General features: G+C 38.1%; 1 protein-coding gene across 4 annotated transcripts in view; it reads right to left on the reverse strand.

Annotated features, from left to right (window-relative positions):
* The window catches only part of PLD5 (phospholipase D family member 5), a 95557-nt gene that overhangs the window by 28838 nt on the left and 50490 nt on the right, over positions 1-16229 (reverse strand). For 3 of the 4 annotated variants that reach the window (XM_081856363.1, XM_081856364.1, XM_081856365.1), the window contains 2 exons: positions 12000-12168; positions 8691-8805 (listed from right to left, as the gene is read on the reverse strand). In XM_081856363.1, coding sequence (XP_081712489.1) covers positions 8691-8805; positions 12000-12168 — 284 coding nt within the window. Of the gene's footprint in view, positions 1-3600; positions 3649-8690; positions 8806-11999; positions 12169-16229 lie in introns of all 4 variants that reach the window. The other variant, XM_081856366.1, reaches the window with a different exon arrangement.

Raw genomic sequence — 16229 nt, forward strand, 5'->3', positions numbered from 1 at the left:
ATTTTCCAGTGGCACAGAGGTAAAGCAGCTCATCTCCAGGCATTTTAAGCTTCCTTCTTAGCTTTATGCCAAATGTCTGGAGGTGTTCCAGAAGTTCCATTAGTGCAAACCCTCTGCATTCAAATGTGGTTAAGTGTAAAATGGAGGGATGCACAAGTCAATAATACATGGCTACGTATTTTACTGCACATCTGACTCAAACGTCTAAACTGAAAAATGGCCTGTTTTTGTATTCTTCAGGAATGCAATATTTTAAAGAGAGAGATCCTGGCAAGAATGATTTCAGACTCAAGGGAAGTCCAGCAGGACATTCCCAACATGTGACCTGCAAGGAGTGGAGCAATGGATCCACTGTTGCATCTAAAGCCATGCCAGCTTGCGCCAGCCCCCCAAGGAGGAAAAGCCTAGAAAAGCAGAGAGGGTTTCTATGCCAGCTTCAGGGCTCAAGGACTGAGCCACTGGCTCCCCACAACTCTCTCTTTGATGGTCTACTCCCAGTAGCAGAACTGGTAGTAGCAGCTCTCCACCACTGGAGGGAAATTTACTTGCCATTTTAACACCTGACCATTGAAAGGGTGTGGAGAGGTTAGACTGTTTCCAGTCTCTGCTACATAAGCATGTGAAACCCACAGAATATTTCAATATTTCAATATTTCTGATCCTTTCTTTAAATTTACCTTTTTTTAAAAAAGGAATGTTTTAACTTATTATCCTCCCTTCCAACATATATACTCACCACTTTCAGCTTAACATTTAGTTTCATTTATTTTTCCATACCCTTGGGTCTCATTCTTTATGGTGGTTCCTCACCTTTCGCCAAATTTTATTAAAAATAGCTCAAAAACTGTCTTTTTAAAGAGTTATCCAAAAAAATCCTTTTGTGTCTGGATTTTCACTTTTTGAAATATGGCAACCTTACCAATACCCTCACTTAACGATTATTGATGTATATTCCTCAAAATATCAACAATTTTGCAAAAGAGGTGAAGGGGTTTCAGCCATGCATTTGCACAGCCACTATAATAGTGTAATTATACAATTTGACTTGCATTTTATTTATTTTTCTATTATTTTTTTTAAAAAATGCCATAATTCATAGCATTTGGAGAATTTATGTGAGTTAACGTTACCTATTTATGTTGCAAAGTTGCACTAAAAATCTACAGTACACCAATCTGTAAAAATGCTTTTAAAAGGTAATATAGCTCTCAATGCAATTTTCCATTGACGATGGATGGCGTCACATTTTTATAACACATTTTTAACATTTTAACTGACTGGTGTAGATTAGTCCTAGGTGGTGGTAGTGAAAAATACTGCTACTTTTCCAAATCTCAGATTACACCATCATACTCAATTATTTTGTCTTTTGTTGGAATGCCACTGAAGCAACTACTGGTAACTCATAACATGTGCATTTAATGTGTGCACATTAAGCTATACACAATCGGCAAAAAACAAATAAAAAGGAGCCGGAAAGGGAGTGGGTGTCCAGGAAAAGAAGCCTTGGCAATTCCACCTTCCATTGAACCCAATGGGTTTTGACTATACATTACTTTGGCTTTAGGCACTATCCCGGAACATGACCCCAGCATAAGCTGAGCGTTGCCTGTACAGTTATTCTTGGTGGCTTCTGTCAACTTTGCTTAACAGAAAATTATGCTCCAAGGAACTGACTACATTTGTTGCTCATGCATTTCAGACAGCAAAGCTATTAAGTGTGTCAATCAAAACCTTAAATAGAACATCTATGAAAATCTGCCCACATTTTATTGCATATCTGTTTACAGAAAACAAAACCAAAGCTTTGAAAAATGTAACTAAAACTTGGCTCCCATACATACGACTGCCCCATTTCTTAATTTGGTACCAGAAAATCCTGCTTTACACTATCAACCTTCGCAGTAATGGAATAAGTTTTCTCAGCTTAGGAATAAAGCTCCCAAAGGGGAAAAGTCCCTTTTATAGTGACTTCTTTAGTAAAACAAACAGTAAGAGACAAGCGTTTAAGTGCATTTCCAATCTGGAGAGACTTATGTTCCACTGTGGATCCCTGTGCCCTCTTTGTGAGACATTAAGATTTTGTTTTGGCCCCATGGCTACTACTTTCCCTAGAATAAAGACTGCAGAGATGCAGAAAAAAGTATTTCAAGGGTTGTAAGCATGAAAACCTGTTTATAAATACTTAATTAATTAATAGCTTTTATTTGCCACTTTTACAGTGCAATCCTACCCATGCTTACTCAGACGTGAGCAATACTGAATTCAATGTACAGTACTGCAGCCTTAGCCTTTGATATTGTTGCTGCCTACTTACACTGTAAACTTAGAGACTCTAATTTTATTTTTGTAAAGTGTCTTGCATATGTTTCACACCAGACGAACGCCAGATTGAAGCAAACACTCACACACAAACTACTGTTTTGAAGCATATGGGCAGTGTGAACTAAGAAGCAGCTCTAATCACAGAAGATTAACAACAAATTGAGCTGTTAAAACAGAATATAATCTAACTTTTCATACAAATACATCATTTGTCTGGAAGCACGGTATCAAATAATGCTAGAAAATATAATTTCTTTCAACGCAATCTAACATTCCTTAGGTAAGCAAAAATGGAACTATCAGCAAAATACAAAAAGAACACCTAGCTGATCTAACAAGAATAAAACTATGTGTTCTAACTGACCAGAAAAACCTGATCCTCTCTTTTACACAACAGATTGACTTTTGAACAACAGCAGCTCAAGCTGGTGTTAAGGGCACAGGTTCAGGTAAAAAAAAAAAAAAGGAGTAAAAATGTAGTACTACTGCTAGTTGTAGTAGTAGTAGTAGTAGTAGTAGTAGTAGTAGTAGTAGTAGTGTGTGTGTTCGTTCTCATTGTCCCCTTGTGGGTTTAGCCTACTGGGTGTTGAGTACCAGACAGTTCCCTCTCTGGTCTAACTCCCCAGCTTTGGAATTCACTTCCCTACCGAGAGACACAAATGGCAGAGACCTTGTGGGTTTTCCACCGCCAAGTAGAAACATTTCATTTTCTCCCAGGCACCACTCTGGATTGCTGCAGCACTGTTCTTATTAGTTGATTTATTTAATTGTATTTTTAACTGAATTAGAGTGTACAGTGACGAACCATGAGGATCCACTGTTCAGAAATATTCCACTTGACAGTTTGTGGGAAGTGGAGAAATCTGTACTGTGGTGCCTGATATGTTTAGTAAGATACTGCACACAAATGGCTGGCTTTCTCAGAGAGCTACCATGCTAATTAAATTTCAGGTGGCCTCCATGCTGCTTGTTGAGCATTTGAATGAGTCTTAATGTTGCCCTTTATTAACTGAGGCTGTTAGAAACAGAATCTAGTTCACTCTGCAAGATCTATGGGGGAGCTGGGACCAAAGTCTACCACAATCCATTGGGTCACAATGAATTCAGAAGTGTCAACATTCATATATGGAAGCTCCATGGGAACATAAGGATGATTTTCATATTTTTTTTCATTTTTCCAAATTTGTTTTTCTTTGCCTCTTTAGAAAAAACCCACCCTTTTATTTTATCTTTATCTAACTTTGCACATTATTTTCTCATTCCAGGGTGACTTACCCTCATTCTCTTGACCATCTCATCACAGGTTCTGGGTTTCACACTTCCCTGCAAAGTGAATGAGAAAATGAGCCTGATTTTGATGCTGCTAGTGAATTACAGAAAAAAATATATATTTTAAAATTTCTAAGGTGGGAGTTTTCATTACATTTCACCTCCCACCTCCCAGATAGACCCAATGCATCTAACCCTGGGCTTCAGAATAATTTTATGTTAAAAGCTGTGAAACTGAGTCTACCTCTTTCTAGCTTTTGGCTCTCAGTGGAACTTTGGCAGGAATAAGGTTACATTCCCATAGAGCGTCTAATGTATTGAATGTTGACACTATAATGGTTTAAAGCCTCACTGACCTGAATGCTTATTGCAGAGCATGTAAAATCACTACACATTGCAGAAGGACCTTTTCAATACATGCAGACTTTGACATAATCATCATGAGATAGAAGTGAAGCACTCCAAAATCCGCAGTTGGGCAACACAGCTATTAAGACAAACCACAATGTCTAAAAAAAGTGAGTAATTTTTACAAGTTCTCCAGAGCTGTGCATTAGGCTAGATAACAAAAATCAAGGATTAGAGGGATGACGGAGTGGGAGTACAAAAGTTAGGTTGGATGTTGAAATCTGGAGGTCTGTATACTCAGTCTGTAGATGGAGATTGCAGTGAATTAGTCATTGAAAAGACTGCTTGCAGGTGTCAGAATTCTGGGATGAAGAATCAATGACTCATATTTATCAAACAAACAAACAAACAAACAAACAAACAAAAACCCCAATTGTTATCCAAATAAAAAAAGCTAAAAAGGCTACTAAAATAGAGCCATGCATTCCAAGCACATAACTGATTACAAGTGAGGGAAAGACCTGGGCAGGTATATGGAATATATGACCTTTCAACTTCTGCAAAACCTATTATTTCCAGGATTAGATTACAATTGCTACCATCCCTGACCATGGGCCTATCTGGAGGATTCTGTGCTGGTTACCCCTATGATTCTGTGATTCTATATGCTTACAAAGAACCACCAGTCACCTTGAGCATTAGTCTTTTGTGGGAGAAGTGAAAAGAGAAAAGTATTGGGGTTTTTTAAAAAAAACCATTGCAATAGCACTGTAGCAAAAGTGTTTTCCCAAGTCAACATAACCATGCAACCCTCCTGACTTAATAGAATTATCAAAATTATTGGAATTGGTCTCCCCTTCCTTAAACTTTTGCTCATGTCATATTAGTGATTAGCAACAGTTTTAGTCTCTAGTGCATAACTCTAGGACATGGTTAATGCACATAGAAAGCAGCAGTGGGCCACTTTAAAATCAAATGCATGTTCTAACCGATGTGGTTCTTTCATTTGGCACATAGACATTGAAAATGTAATGATTGTGCTATAAGAAATTTATTTTTCTGTAAATTTGGTGAAAATCTGATTTTGCTGCCACACAGATGCACATGAGTGAATAAAAACAGCCCGGCTGGATCAGACCAAAAGCCTTTCTAGTCCTGCATCCTGTTTCCCACGGCGGCACACCAGGCTTCTTATGTGAAACCCACAAGCAGGATGTTGTTCCTAAGCAACTGGAATCCAGAGGCATGCTACATCTGATTTTGAAACATAAAAAGGCCCAGATGTTGTAGTCTCTCACCAGGGAGTTAGTTTCTCCATTCTCCTGAGGAAGGAGAGGTTTGAGGTGGTGGGGAGATTGGCATGATATAAACACACCATCAGAAGCACTGGCTTGGCTCTGCTGTTGCACTAGCACTGTGCCAACCTCCTCATTGACACTTGCCCTCTCCCTACCAGTGACCCGTCTGCCAAGGAGCTAATGGCTTTACCCCATGCAGCAAGCCACTTCTGATGTAAGCAAAGAAGGCAACAATGTCTGGTGCTATCTTGATATCAAGGAAACAGCTTAAAATTATCACCTGGGAAGTTTGGAATCATGTGATAATGACACCAGCATAGTACTAGCGGTCTTGAATTGTATTTGCCTTATCATATAATGAGCAGGACACAGACTTGCTTTATATCTTAAGGATAACAGAAAATAAATATCTGTTGCACTCCTATTCAGTAACCAATCTGTCTTGAAAAAAATGAGCCTGAAAGTCTCAATAGTGCTGTTATAGCAACATTTCTACTAAATGAAACAATTAAAACCAATTAAAATTCTTAACTGCCAGTTACAAGCCAACTAAAAATGTCAGTTAACTTGGCTCCATACGGTTCACACATTTGACTTTGGCTTGGATCCTAAGAGAAGTTAACTTAAGTAACTTTGAAGCATGCAGTATTGGTACATTAATATTTATCCATTATAGTGCTGCCCTAACACACAAACCATAAAAGCTAATGGATGTATACTATACCCACTTAAGGTATATTATAAGTGGCACAATGAAGATAAACAATTTGGCTGTAGGAATAATTCCAAGAAACCCATATTCACCAGCAGTCATGTGATTATAATAGATTTCTAGAAAACGTAAGAATAGCTCCGCTGAATCAGGGCAGTGGCCCAGGTAATCCAGCATTCTATTCTTACAGTGGCCAACCAGATATCTATGTGAAGCTGGCAAGATGGAGCTGAGTGCAACAGCTCTCTCCCCCATGAGGTTTCCAGCAACTGCTTCCCAGAAGTATTATTATTAAAAATGAGGACACAAAATACATGATAAAAACAAAAACAAATAACCCTCCTCACACAAATGCAATTAAAAGACCAGCATAGGCTGTTAATCAGCCCAAGTCCTGATGTTTTTGCCTAACACCTAAAGTTATGTAATGAAGGTGCCAGGTGAGCCTCCCTGAGGAGAAAATTCCACAAATGGGGAGCCACCACAGGAAAGGCCTGTTCTTGTGCTGCCATGCTCTGGAGCTTTCATGGAGGAGGCACACAAAGAAAGGCCTCAGATGATGATCATAGGATCTGAGTTGGTTTGTATGAGGAAAGGTGGTCCTTGAGGTATTGAGGTCCTGAGCCGTTTAAGGCTTTATAGGTCAAATCCAGCACTTTGAACTGAGCCTGGAAACTAATTGGCATCCAGTGTAATAAGGCCAGGAACTGTGTAATACGCTCAAACTGTCTTGCCCTGGTGAGCAATATGGCCACCGAATTCTGCTGAAATTTCCAAACCACCTTAAGAGGCAGCCCTACATATAATGTGTTGCAGTAATCTAACCTATCCTTACAGAAGCCATGCTAGTTCAGCAGCAGCAAGACTTGCTCTTCTATATGCTTGGTTATCTTATCTTTAACAATACCTCTCACCAGTTTTCCAAGGGAAAAGTCATAGAATTGTAGAGTTGGAAGGCAATGCAGGAATTTCAAACTTAAACTAACTAACATAATTTCCAGGAATCCCCATCTCCCATTTCCCTTTTTTAAAATTGGTGTTACAGTGGCCACTTTCCAGTCATTGGGTATTGAGGCTGATCTTATAAACAAGTTGCTTTTCTAAAATATAGAGAACTCTTGGTTGGATGCCATATGGATCCAGCAATTTTTCATTTCCCCCCTTTTGTTTATTAGGCCTAGAACTTCAACTCTCATCAACACTATTTTTCTCAGTTCCTCAGACTCCCTTTCTACAGAAGTTAGTTCAGGCACAGTGGTTTGCCTTATATATTCTGCTGTGGAGACAAATACAAAGAATTCATCCGCCTTCTTTGCAATCTCATTATCCTTCTTTATCACACATTTGATTCCCTTGTCATTCAGGGGTCCAGCTGCCTCTCTTGCTACTAATGTAATTACATATTTTTGTTAGTAGTGGTCTTTATGTATTTTAGCAATATAATATGCTCCTCAAATTCTTTTTTGGCACCCCTTATAGCCTGGTTGCATTTCTTTTGCCACAGTTTGTGTTCCTTTTTCGTTTTCATCATTTGGAGAAGACTTTCATTTTTTAAAGGAAGCCTTCTCACCTCTTCTTCTTTCTTTGACTCCGCTAGTTAACCATGCTGACATCCCCTTGGTACTTTCCCTAATCTGCAATATACAATACAGTGGTACCTGGGGTTACATATGCTTCAGGCTACAGACTCCACTAACCCAGAAATAGTACCTTGGGTTAAGAACTTTGCTTCAGGATGAGAACAGAAATCGTGCAGCAGTGGTGCAGCGGCAGCGGGAGGCCCCATTAGCTAAAGTGGTGCTTCGGGTAAAGAACAGTTTCAGGTTAAGAACAGACCTCCAGAACGAATTAAGTTCTTAACCCGAGGTACCACTGTATTAAAAGCTCAACTGGAGTGCATTTTAAACAACTGCCAAACATTTTTGAGTGATTTGATCTGCTTGACTTGCCCTTCAACTTCATTTTTACCAATTCCCTCATTTTCGGGAAATTTCTTATTTAGAATTCAAATGTTAATGGATTTGATTTTTTAAGGCAATTGACCATTTAGATTTATATTAAATTTAATAGCACTATGGTCACTGCTCCTAGCTGGCTCAAAAACACTTATATCTCACACCAGGTCCCGAGTGCTTAAGTCCAGGGTCTTTGTTCCTCTGGTCAGTTCCATGACCAACATTTAGGGTATCTAGAAAATTTCCCTCTTTGTCATGACTGGAACACATACATAGCCAGTCTATGTGAGGGTAGTTGAAGTCATCCATCACTGTATTTTCACTATTGGATGTTTCAGTGATTTCATTCTTCATTTCAGGATCTCCCTGAGCATTTGGATCATAGGGACAATAGTATGTCCCCAGTAGTAAATTACTCTTGGGGACTGGTATCACCACTTACAATGCTTACTGTGAAAGTCTTGCCAATCCTAAGCATTGTGTTCAAAACTTTTAATCTAAGAGCACTGCTTCCATAGTGAATATCAGTGTTTTAAAAAAATCCAGCTACTTTAAACATTTTGAAGTTCAGTTTATCTAAGTGGGTAATAGTTATGCATGTGTTTAACTTTCCCACAAAAATTAGTTAAACTTAAAAAGGCTTCATTTTTTAGGGTGCAATCCAGTCAATGATTTTACGCATTTAACTTGGGCCTATATCAACATCCCACATATTAAGAACAAGCAAAGGCAACTCTTATATATTAATGTGAATATATAGCAACATAAAAACCGTGATCTTACCCTTGTTTTTCAGGTCATTTAATAATTTGGATTCCTTGTGAAGAATATCACTCACTAGTTTGATCTCTACATTTTGAGACAACAGGTCTTGCAATTTCTCAAACAGATGCTGCCCCTTGTAGGAAAAACAACAAAGGAAACATGCTTGGGAATGATTATTAGACACACAAAAATATACAAAATCAATTAATATACATTCAGGTGTCTATTTTGATATAATGTTTTATGCTTCAGTGGAACTTGAATCTGTCTTCTGAAAGAAGCATTTAAAATTACTAAATCATGACGTACATAAGAGGCATCATAACATTCTGTGTCTGCAATAAGAGCACTTTGCAAGGTGTGCAACTTCTTAATGCCATGCAGTTAAAATAATTTGAAATCCCTGCTCAACCATGAAGGTTTCCAAGAAACCCTAAGAAAGCAACTATCTCACAGCCTAGCTTATTTCGCAGAGTTGTTATAAGAGCAAAACAAGATAAGGGGATGCTGCAATCTTCTCTGAACTCTCGGAATAGGGTGATGGTGAAATCTAAATAAATAATTTCTCTCGTATATTTTGTCACTTTGCAGTCTCAACTCCAGGGAGATGCTAAGATCCTCACGTAGGTGGAATTTCACTCTGGATTTATTTATTTTGCTTCAAAAATTTCCACTGATGCAATAAGAGCATGGCAATGATTTAAGCTGAAGTGCTATCTTACACAGCAATGTGTTCGAAAGACAAAAATAGATGCAACTGTGGGAGACCAGTTCACTGTTCACATATTTTAAAGAACTGGAACTTACTTCAGAGGAAAACAGAGCATGAGAGGTTCCAGCTCTGCTCAGGGACTGAGCCATTTCCATTATAGCCCCTGCCCACCCTGGCAACCCCTTGCTTTACATATCAATGGGATAAACACATAAACAAATGTGATATTGCCATGTCATCGTATATAATTCAGCCCTAGGATGCCCAATTGCTGGTGGTTTTTTCCTTCTGATATTTCTGAGAATCAAGCTTTATATGCTGGCCGTGGCTATGAAGCTTTGGTCACTGCTCTCTGCATGTTTTAAAAAAGTTTTATTAAGAGCCCCTTATACCACTGTGCAAGGACTCCTTTCTCTTGAAGACAATAACAAACTGCTGTGAGTGTCTTACATTTCATGAAAACCTTTTTCCCCCCAATGTCAACTTATAAAAACTGGGAGGAGGATATAAAGTCAAGGAATCTGAATTTTTCACATATTATTGAACCTCCTATAAGAATGCTTAACAATGTTCCCATTGTTACAAGGTGTCATATTTTGTCATGCAACAAATATGGAACATGCAACCCAGTATCAAATGAAAAAGAGTATACCCTTGCAAGTTCTATCCTAAATACATAAATACATAATTTTATTTGTATTCCGCCTTTCCGTATTTCAAACCACGCTCAAGACAACTTGCAACATGAAAAAATATGTAACTACAATGCAACAAAAGTAGTAATAAACAATAAATTAAACTTTACAAGATACACAACCAAGCTGATCAATTTCCACATAAATCACAAGATCTAAAATAAAGAAACAAAAAACCAACAACAAAACAGCAACAACACCCCAGCCTAAGAGCCATTCTTGTCCAGAGGCTTCTTGCATTTGCTGAAACTGGACAGTGCATATAGAACTTTGCATATCAGCAAAGGTTTTCTTCTTCATTTGACTCTAGAGAAGCTCCACTTAGTTCTGCTTTTTGGAATTGGATCTTTATACTCCTTCACAACTTCCACAGTAGCCCTTGCACTAATGGCATCAGCGCCAACAATGTCATCATTATAGCTTTGCATTCTACTGCATTTGTTTCAATGGACAATGTGCTATTGTTTGAATCCAATAGTGGTAAACAAAACGTCGAAAGAATGGTCAGTTAGAGTGACCAAATGACTAACATCTGGACCTGAAAGTTTAGTTGTTATTCCTTAAAAATGCAATCCTTCATCTGATTGCCTGTCACTTAAATCGTACTGATCTGCATCTGATGTATTATAGTTGGAAAAAAGAAATGGATCTGAAAGATCCTAAATGACTGCTTCTGTTTTAAATGCTATTATTAATCCCCCCCCCTTTTTTGTAAAATTCAGCAATTAGATATGCAAAAGCTGCAAAGAGTTGTCCATAAAGGGGCAGGCTCAATAAGTAAACTTATTGATTCTAAGGCATTCCTGATTCAAACCCTTTGGATCTCAGTTAACATGTTATACAGTTATGATAGATGTTATGTGATAGGAGGGGGTAGAAGGTAGTTTTGGATCTGCTGGATCTTCCTGGGTGATTTGCAGGAAATTGGAAAGGGTTTATGACTCCCAACTATCTAACAACAGCTGAAAAACGCACTCTACCCTAGTTTGGTTGCTTAAATCTGAATGCGGGGTGTGTTTGATAAAACAGCAGTCGGCACGTGTGAACTTGGTTCAGGTACTGATTGCAAATTTGTGCGCTTAGCATGTGTTCAGAGGCACGCTGTTTCTTAATTCTTAGTGTTCTTCCACTTGCTGGAGCCACTATTTTGCACCTAACTCTGTTTGGTGGATCTCAGGGGGTCTGGTAAACACAAATTAGATTCCATGTCTGCCCATCCCTGGTAGATGATATATGAAATATATGAATATGTTTACCAGTTGAAAGTGCATGGCAGTGTATGCAGGGTTGTTGTTGTTGTAATCTTTCTTTTCATTTCTTTTTTTTAAAAGAAAATATCATTACAATAAAATATGAAAATATTTCTGTGCTAGAATTAGGGAGTGTCTCTCTAAAATCTGTTTTCCAGGACTCTCTCCATTTCAGCATTAAACTGTTCGTGTGATCTGAGATTAGGAAGAAATGTAACTCACATTTAAAAGTGAATTTACCAAATTCGCAAACTGAAGTGCAGGCTTCCTTTGAAACTGGAGGTTCTCTGAATTTTGCAGTGCTGTTCTCCAGTCAAGTAACGTGTACGAAAATGCATATATTAGAGTAAAGTTTGCATAAAATTCATATGTTGGTGAAAATAACATTTAAACATGCATCATATTGGGGGAAATGGCTTACGAAAATATGTATATTTCTTAAATCTGCATACAAAATATGTTTATTCAGAGAAACATTCGCTAAAATGCTGAGGGAGAGAAACTATTCTAGGCAACTGGTTCTTACAAAAAGGAAGGCTCATTTTGAGAACAAGCAAACAAGACGTTCTTAACAAAACCATATCTCAAGAGCTCAGACACAGAAGAGGATGAATAGTAAAATGCAAACCAAGCACCTGATCAAGGCCATGAACATTTAAATAAAGCATACCTGGAATGCAGATGGATGACTGTGACTGAGGTCCCATTGGGAAGATACTATGTCAACAGACTTTTTAGCCATATTAAGTAAATTCATCCAGCCTTGGAAAAGAGACAAATGGGCCGGTGCACTGTCTGAATAGTTTATGCCTTCAGGAATATTTTCCACAAGAGCAACCCTGAGAAGACACAAAGAAAGGAAGACAGTTTACAAAACTACTCAACTGATTTAAATTATTCCAATTTCACAGGGGTGTAAGTGTTGGTTTCTTATAGTCCCCCCTGCCCCAATCCACCTCTGGCCTTGGAAGTATTTTACTTCCAAGGCATTTTAAAGGTATGTATTGCCGCATGCTCGATACATTTATATATTTATAAAAACATTTATATATTTTTCTTTACATCAGTTATTTAATGTGTCAAGAGATTTGGGGACCCACAATAGTAAAAACTTTATTTTGTTCCCACAGCAGATTTAGATGTTAAAAAAAGATCTGACTTAGTAGCATCTATCTGGATCTTGGAAAACCTCTTGAAATAGTTTCCTATAATTTGCTGACACTTTCCAACTACGTGTGGCTAAACATGTCAGAGAGTGTAGAATTTGTTCTAAAAATTGCTCATGATCCTCCCCTCTCTGTCAGGGAGGAGGTGATGTATCCAGCTTACACATTCATTGCTTAACTTTTCATAGCTATTGGTCTTTTCTTTTTCTTACTTGGAATGACAAAGAGAAGGAAACTCACGTAGTTATTAGGACTCAAACTCTGACTCAAAAATATATCAAGTCCTAGCACCTAATTAAAACAACTTGTATTTCTTAGCACACTTAGTTCCTCAAATGCATAGTCAATTCATATGCCCCCTATTTTTTCCTATTATGATGCCCATATTTCTGTGAAAACCCTGCTGTCTTCTTCACAAGAATATGCACACTCTACCATCCCCTGGTTTTCATATCTTGCACGCCAAAATGCTTGGATGAGTCATGTCACTCCAGTCTTCCCTTCCTTCAGTCCCAGATGCTCCCTGCCCCCTGCTCTATAGCCCACCAGTAAGAGATCTTAGGTTGATAGGTCCTAGGGATTCAGTGGTAGCTCTTTATGCATAGAATTCCCTCCCCCATGAACCACTGGTGACTTTTAAAAGACCTCTTAAGATGTTTTTATTTCAATCTGATTTTTATTAATTGTTGCCATTTTAAGTGAATTTCAATTTGATCTTATATGCTTTTATGTTTGCTGTGTAACTGCTTTGTACTTTCGCCCTTTGAGGATAATAATCCTGAAAATAAGTTTGTAAACCTTTTAATAAAATAAAATAAGCCACACCAAGTAGCTCCAGATTTGCAGAAACAGAAAAGGAACAGCAAAACACCCTGTTCATCTGGACAGCCACCTTGAAAGTATACTGTCTAGTAGCAGCTTTAATAAAAATGGAATGGATAGTTGTAATTTCACCAGAACAGTTTCTAGAGAAAGCACGCTTGCTCATTTTCTGTTTCTTTATTTTAAATACTACATTTGAAAAACAAAAGTTACCTCAAGGCTGGCCATAAATATTTTAAATAAAGATTATAACTAGCTCAGAGGTGTTGTTACAATGATATATGAAATGTGTTCTGAAAAGAGCTATTAAAATAATAAACTTGAAGTGAACATAGGAGGGCTCAATAAATAACATACATGAGTACACAATTGGTACACAATTGCAGTGCTATGACGATTGGTTCTCATCTGAGAGACCAGTTCACATTCCAGCTCATCTAAGGACATACGAAATAGAGATTAATACCTTTCTGTAAAAATAAAATAGAGCATCTTATATGAGCACTTTCAAAAATAAACATACTAGAACTATAAATAATGTTGCTGGTAAAATTATACTTCCAGGTTCTTCTGCAATGGTGAACCTGTTAATTTTTCTCTCACGTCACAATGAGTTGCTGGGTTTTGTATGAAATTTAAAACCAGAGAAGTCTCATGGGAACAGTTCAGTCTCATCAGCCATGTCACAACAACTAACCTTAACAAAAATTGTGGTTTAAAAGAAAAAGAAAAAACGGAAGAAAAGGCTGCTCTGCTCAAAAGTATGGCAACAAGTAGAAGGCTTTTAGAAGGATGAAGCTGTTTAATACATAACTTGTTCCGTTTTCCCATTATCTACTTAAACCCTCAGAACATTCTTGTGACGTAAACAGACGAGAATTATCACCCTCACATAATAGATTGGGAAACAGAACAGAAAGGTTGAGCAAGAGGGACAGTATGTGACCTAGAATTTGCACTTCTGTTCCAGGATAAAAATAGAGAGCAAGTTTATCTCTACCAACCTTATTGAAAGAATAATGGAACAATGGAACTAGGCCTCCGTAGGAATAACATTTGTCCTCTACAAGAAAACTCAGGATTACTTATAATGTGGCTTTTCCTCCACTCCTGCAGATAACTGCAGATAAAATAGCTCAATTGGTTAAAGCGTGGTGCTGATAACACCAAGGCTGCAGGTTTGCTCCCCCTCTGGGTCAGCTGTATATTCCTACATTTCAGGGGGTTGGACTGGATGATCTTCAGGGTTCCTTCCAACTGTATGATTCCATGAAAATGGGGCTTATGCTCAAATATATTCTGGGGTCACACACACACACACACACACACACACAGTATATGAATGATACGGATATAGATATTTATCAGTATATCACAAAGCAATGGGCAAAAAATTATAGTTAATTTTGTTAACATGAAATGAGGGTTTAATTATCAATCATGTGTCTTTGTTATATTTTCAGCTGAGTATCTGGATGTCAAACTACATGTGTCTGCACTTCTCCCTCACTTTAGGAAATGTATGCTGCAGACTATTTATTGACAGCTGGAATTTGCTATGGATTAAGTCAACAAATGTTATACAACATATATAAGTGTTTTGCCATGTTATTAGGCGGTAACACATGAAATATTCCTACCATGTAGATATTCTTACTTGAGTTAAGTTATATAGCTCCCTAGGAAATTACCACTGTTGGGTAGTCACCGCTCGCAGGCATTTGAATGTCATTTCAGTCATGTAAATCGGCAAAAGTTGAACTATATGCAGAAACCTCTTGAAATATGCTCAGGGGAAATGGCAGTTTGGAATATGAAAGCTCCATGACTTAAGCACATTAGCTATTTAATCTGTTGGCATTCTGTTAGGCTTAACTTTACAAATGGCTTTTAAAACAAGCATCACTTTTTTCTGTGCATACTTTCCGTCCTGTTCAAAAAACTGTTTATATGAAGTAGTGATAAATTGTTTTCACTGAACAAGAAGGGGGATATTTATTACAAGAGAAATTAGATGTATGCACCAGTTGACTGTCACAATCAGTATTCATTCTACAGTGAGCTGGAGCATGTCAAATACTAAATGCTTCAGAGGCAAAAGGTTAAATGCTGTTACAAATATCCTGCGCTCATGGCTGTCTTTGTACGCAAGATATACAAGCCTTGGGGACCTGTGAGAAATCTATTTAATGGACAGTATTAGGGATGTTTCTGGCACATAATCAGTCCTCTTTTTTCTTCCATCTGCAGGATTGTAAACAGCAACCCAAAATGCTCAGAATAATCATTACTAAGCACAACGGGTTGGATCCAGACAGACTGAAATCCCATGATTAAGCCCCTTTGAATTCACCAGGACTTACTGCTGAGTAGACATGGTTAGGATTGTAAGTAGATGCAGTGAAATCACTTAAGTTCCATTGATTTCAGAGAGTCTATTCTAAGCACGACTAAATCTGAATCCAATGAATATTCTGAGCACTGATTCCAACCTAGTATACTGAATGGCAAAGGTTCTTTCTTTCGTGGTGTGCATTTTTATACAAAGAATATAGCAACACACATCTAAGGAACTTTAATATATAAAAGGTAAAGGACCCCTAAGTCCACTCAAAGGTGACTGGGGTGCAGCACCCCTCTTGCTTCAGGCCGAGGGAGCCGGCGTTTGTCCACAGACAGCTTTCAAGGTCATGTGGCCAGCATGGCTAAACAGCTTCTGGCACAACGGAGCACCATGATGGAAGCCAGAGCGCACGGAAACACCATTTACCTTCTAATGGCAGTGATACCTATTTATCTACTTGCACTGGTGTGCTGTTGAACTGCTAGGCTGGCAGAAGCTGGAACAGACCAACAGGAGCTCACCCCGTTGTGCAGATTCAAACTGCTGACCTTCCGATTAAGCAAGACCT

The sequence above is a fragment of the Podarcis erhardii genome, assembly GCF_964252035.2.
Source record: "Podarcis erhardii genome assembly, chromosome: 3".
Taxonomy (NCBI): Eukaryota; Metazoa; Chordata; class Lepidosauria; order Squamata; family Lacertidae; genus Podarcis; species Podarcis erhardii.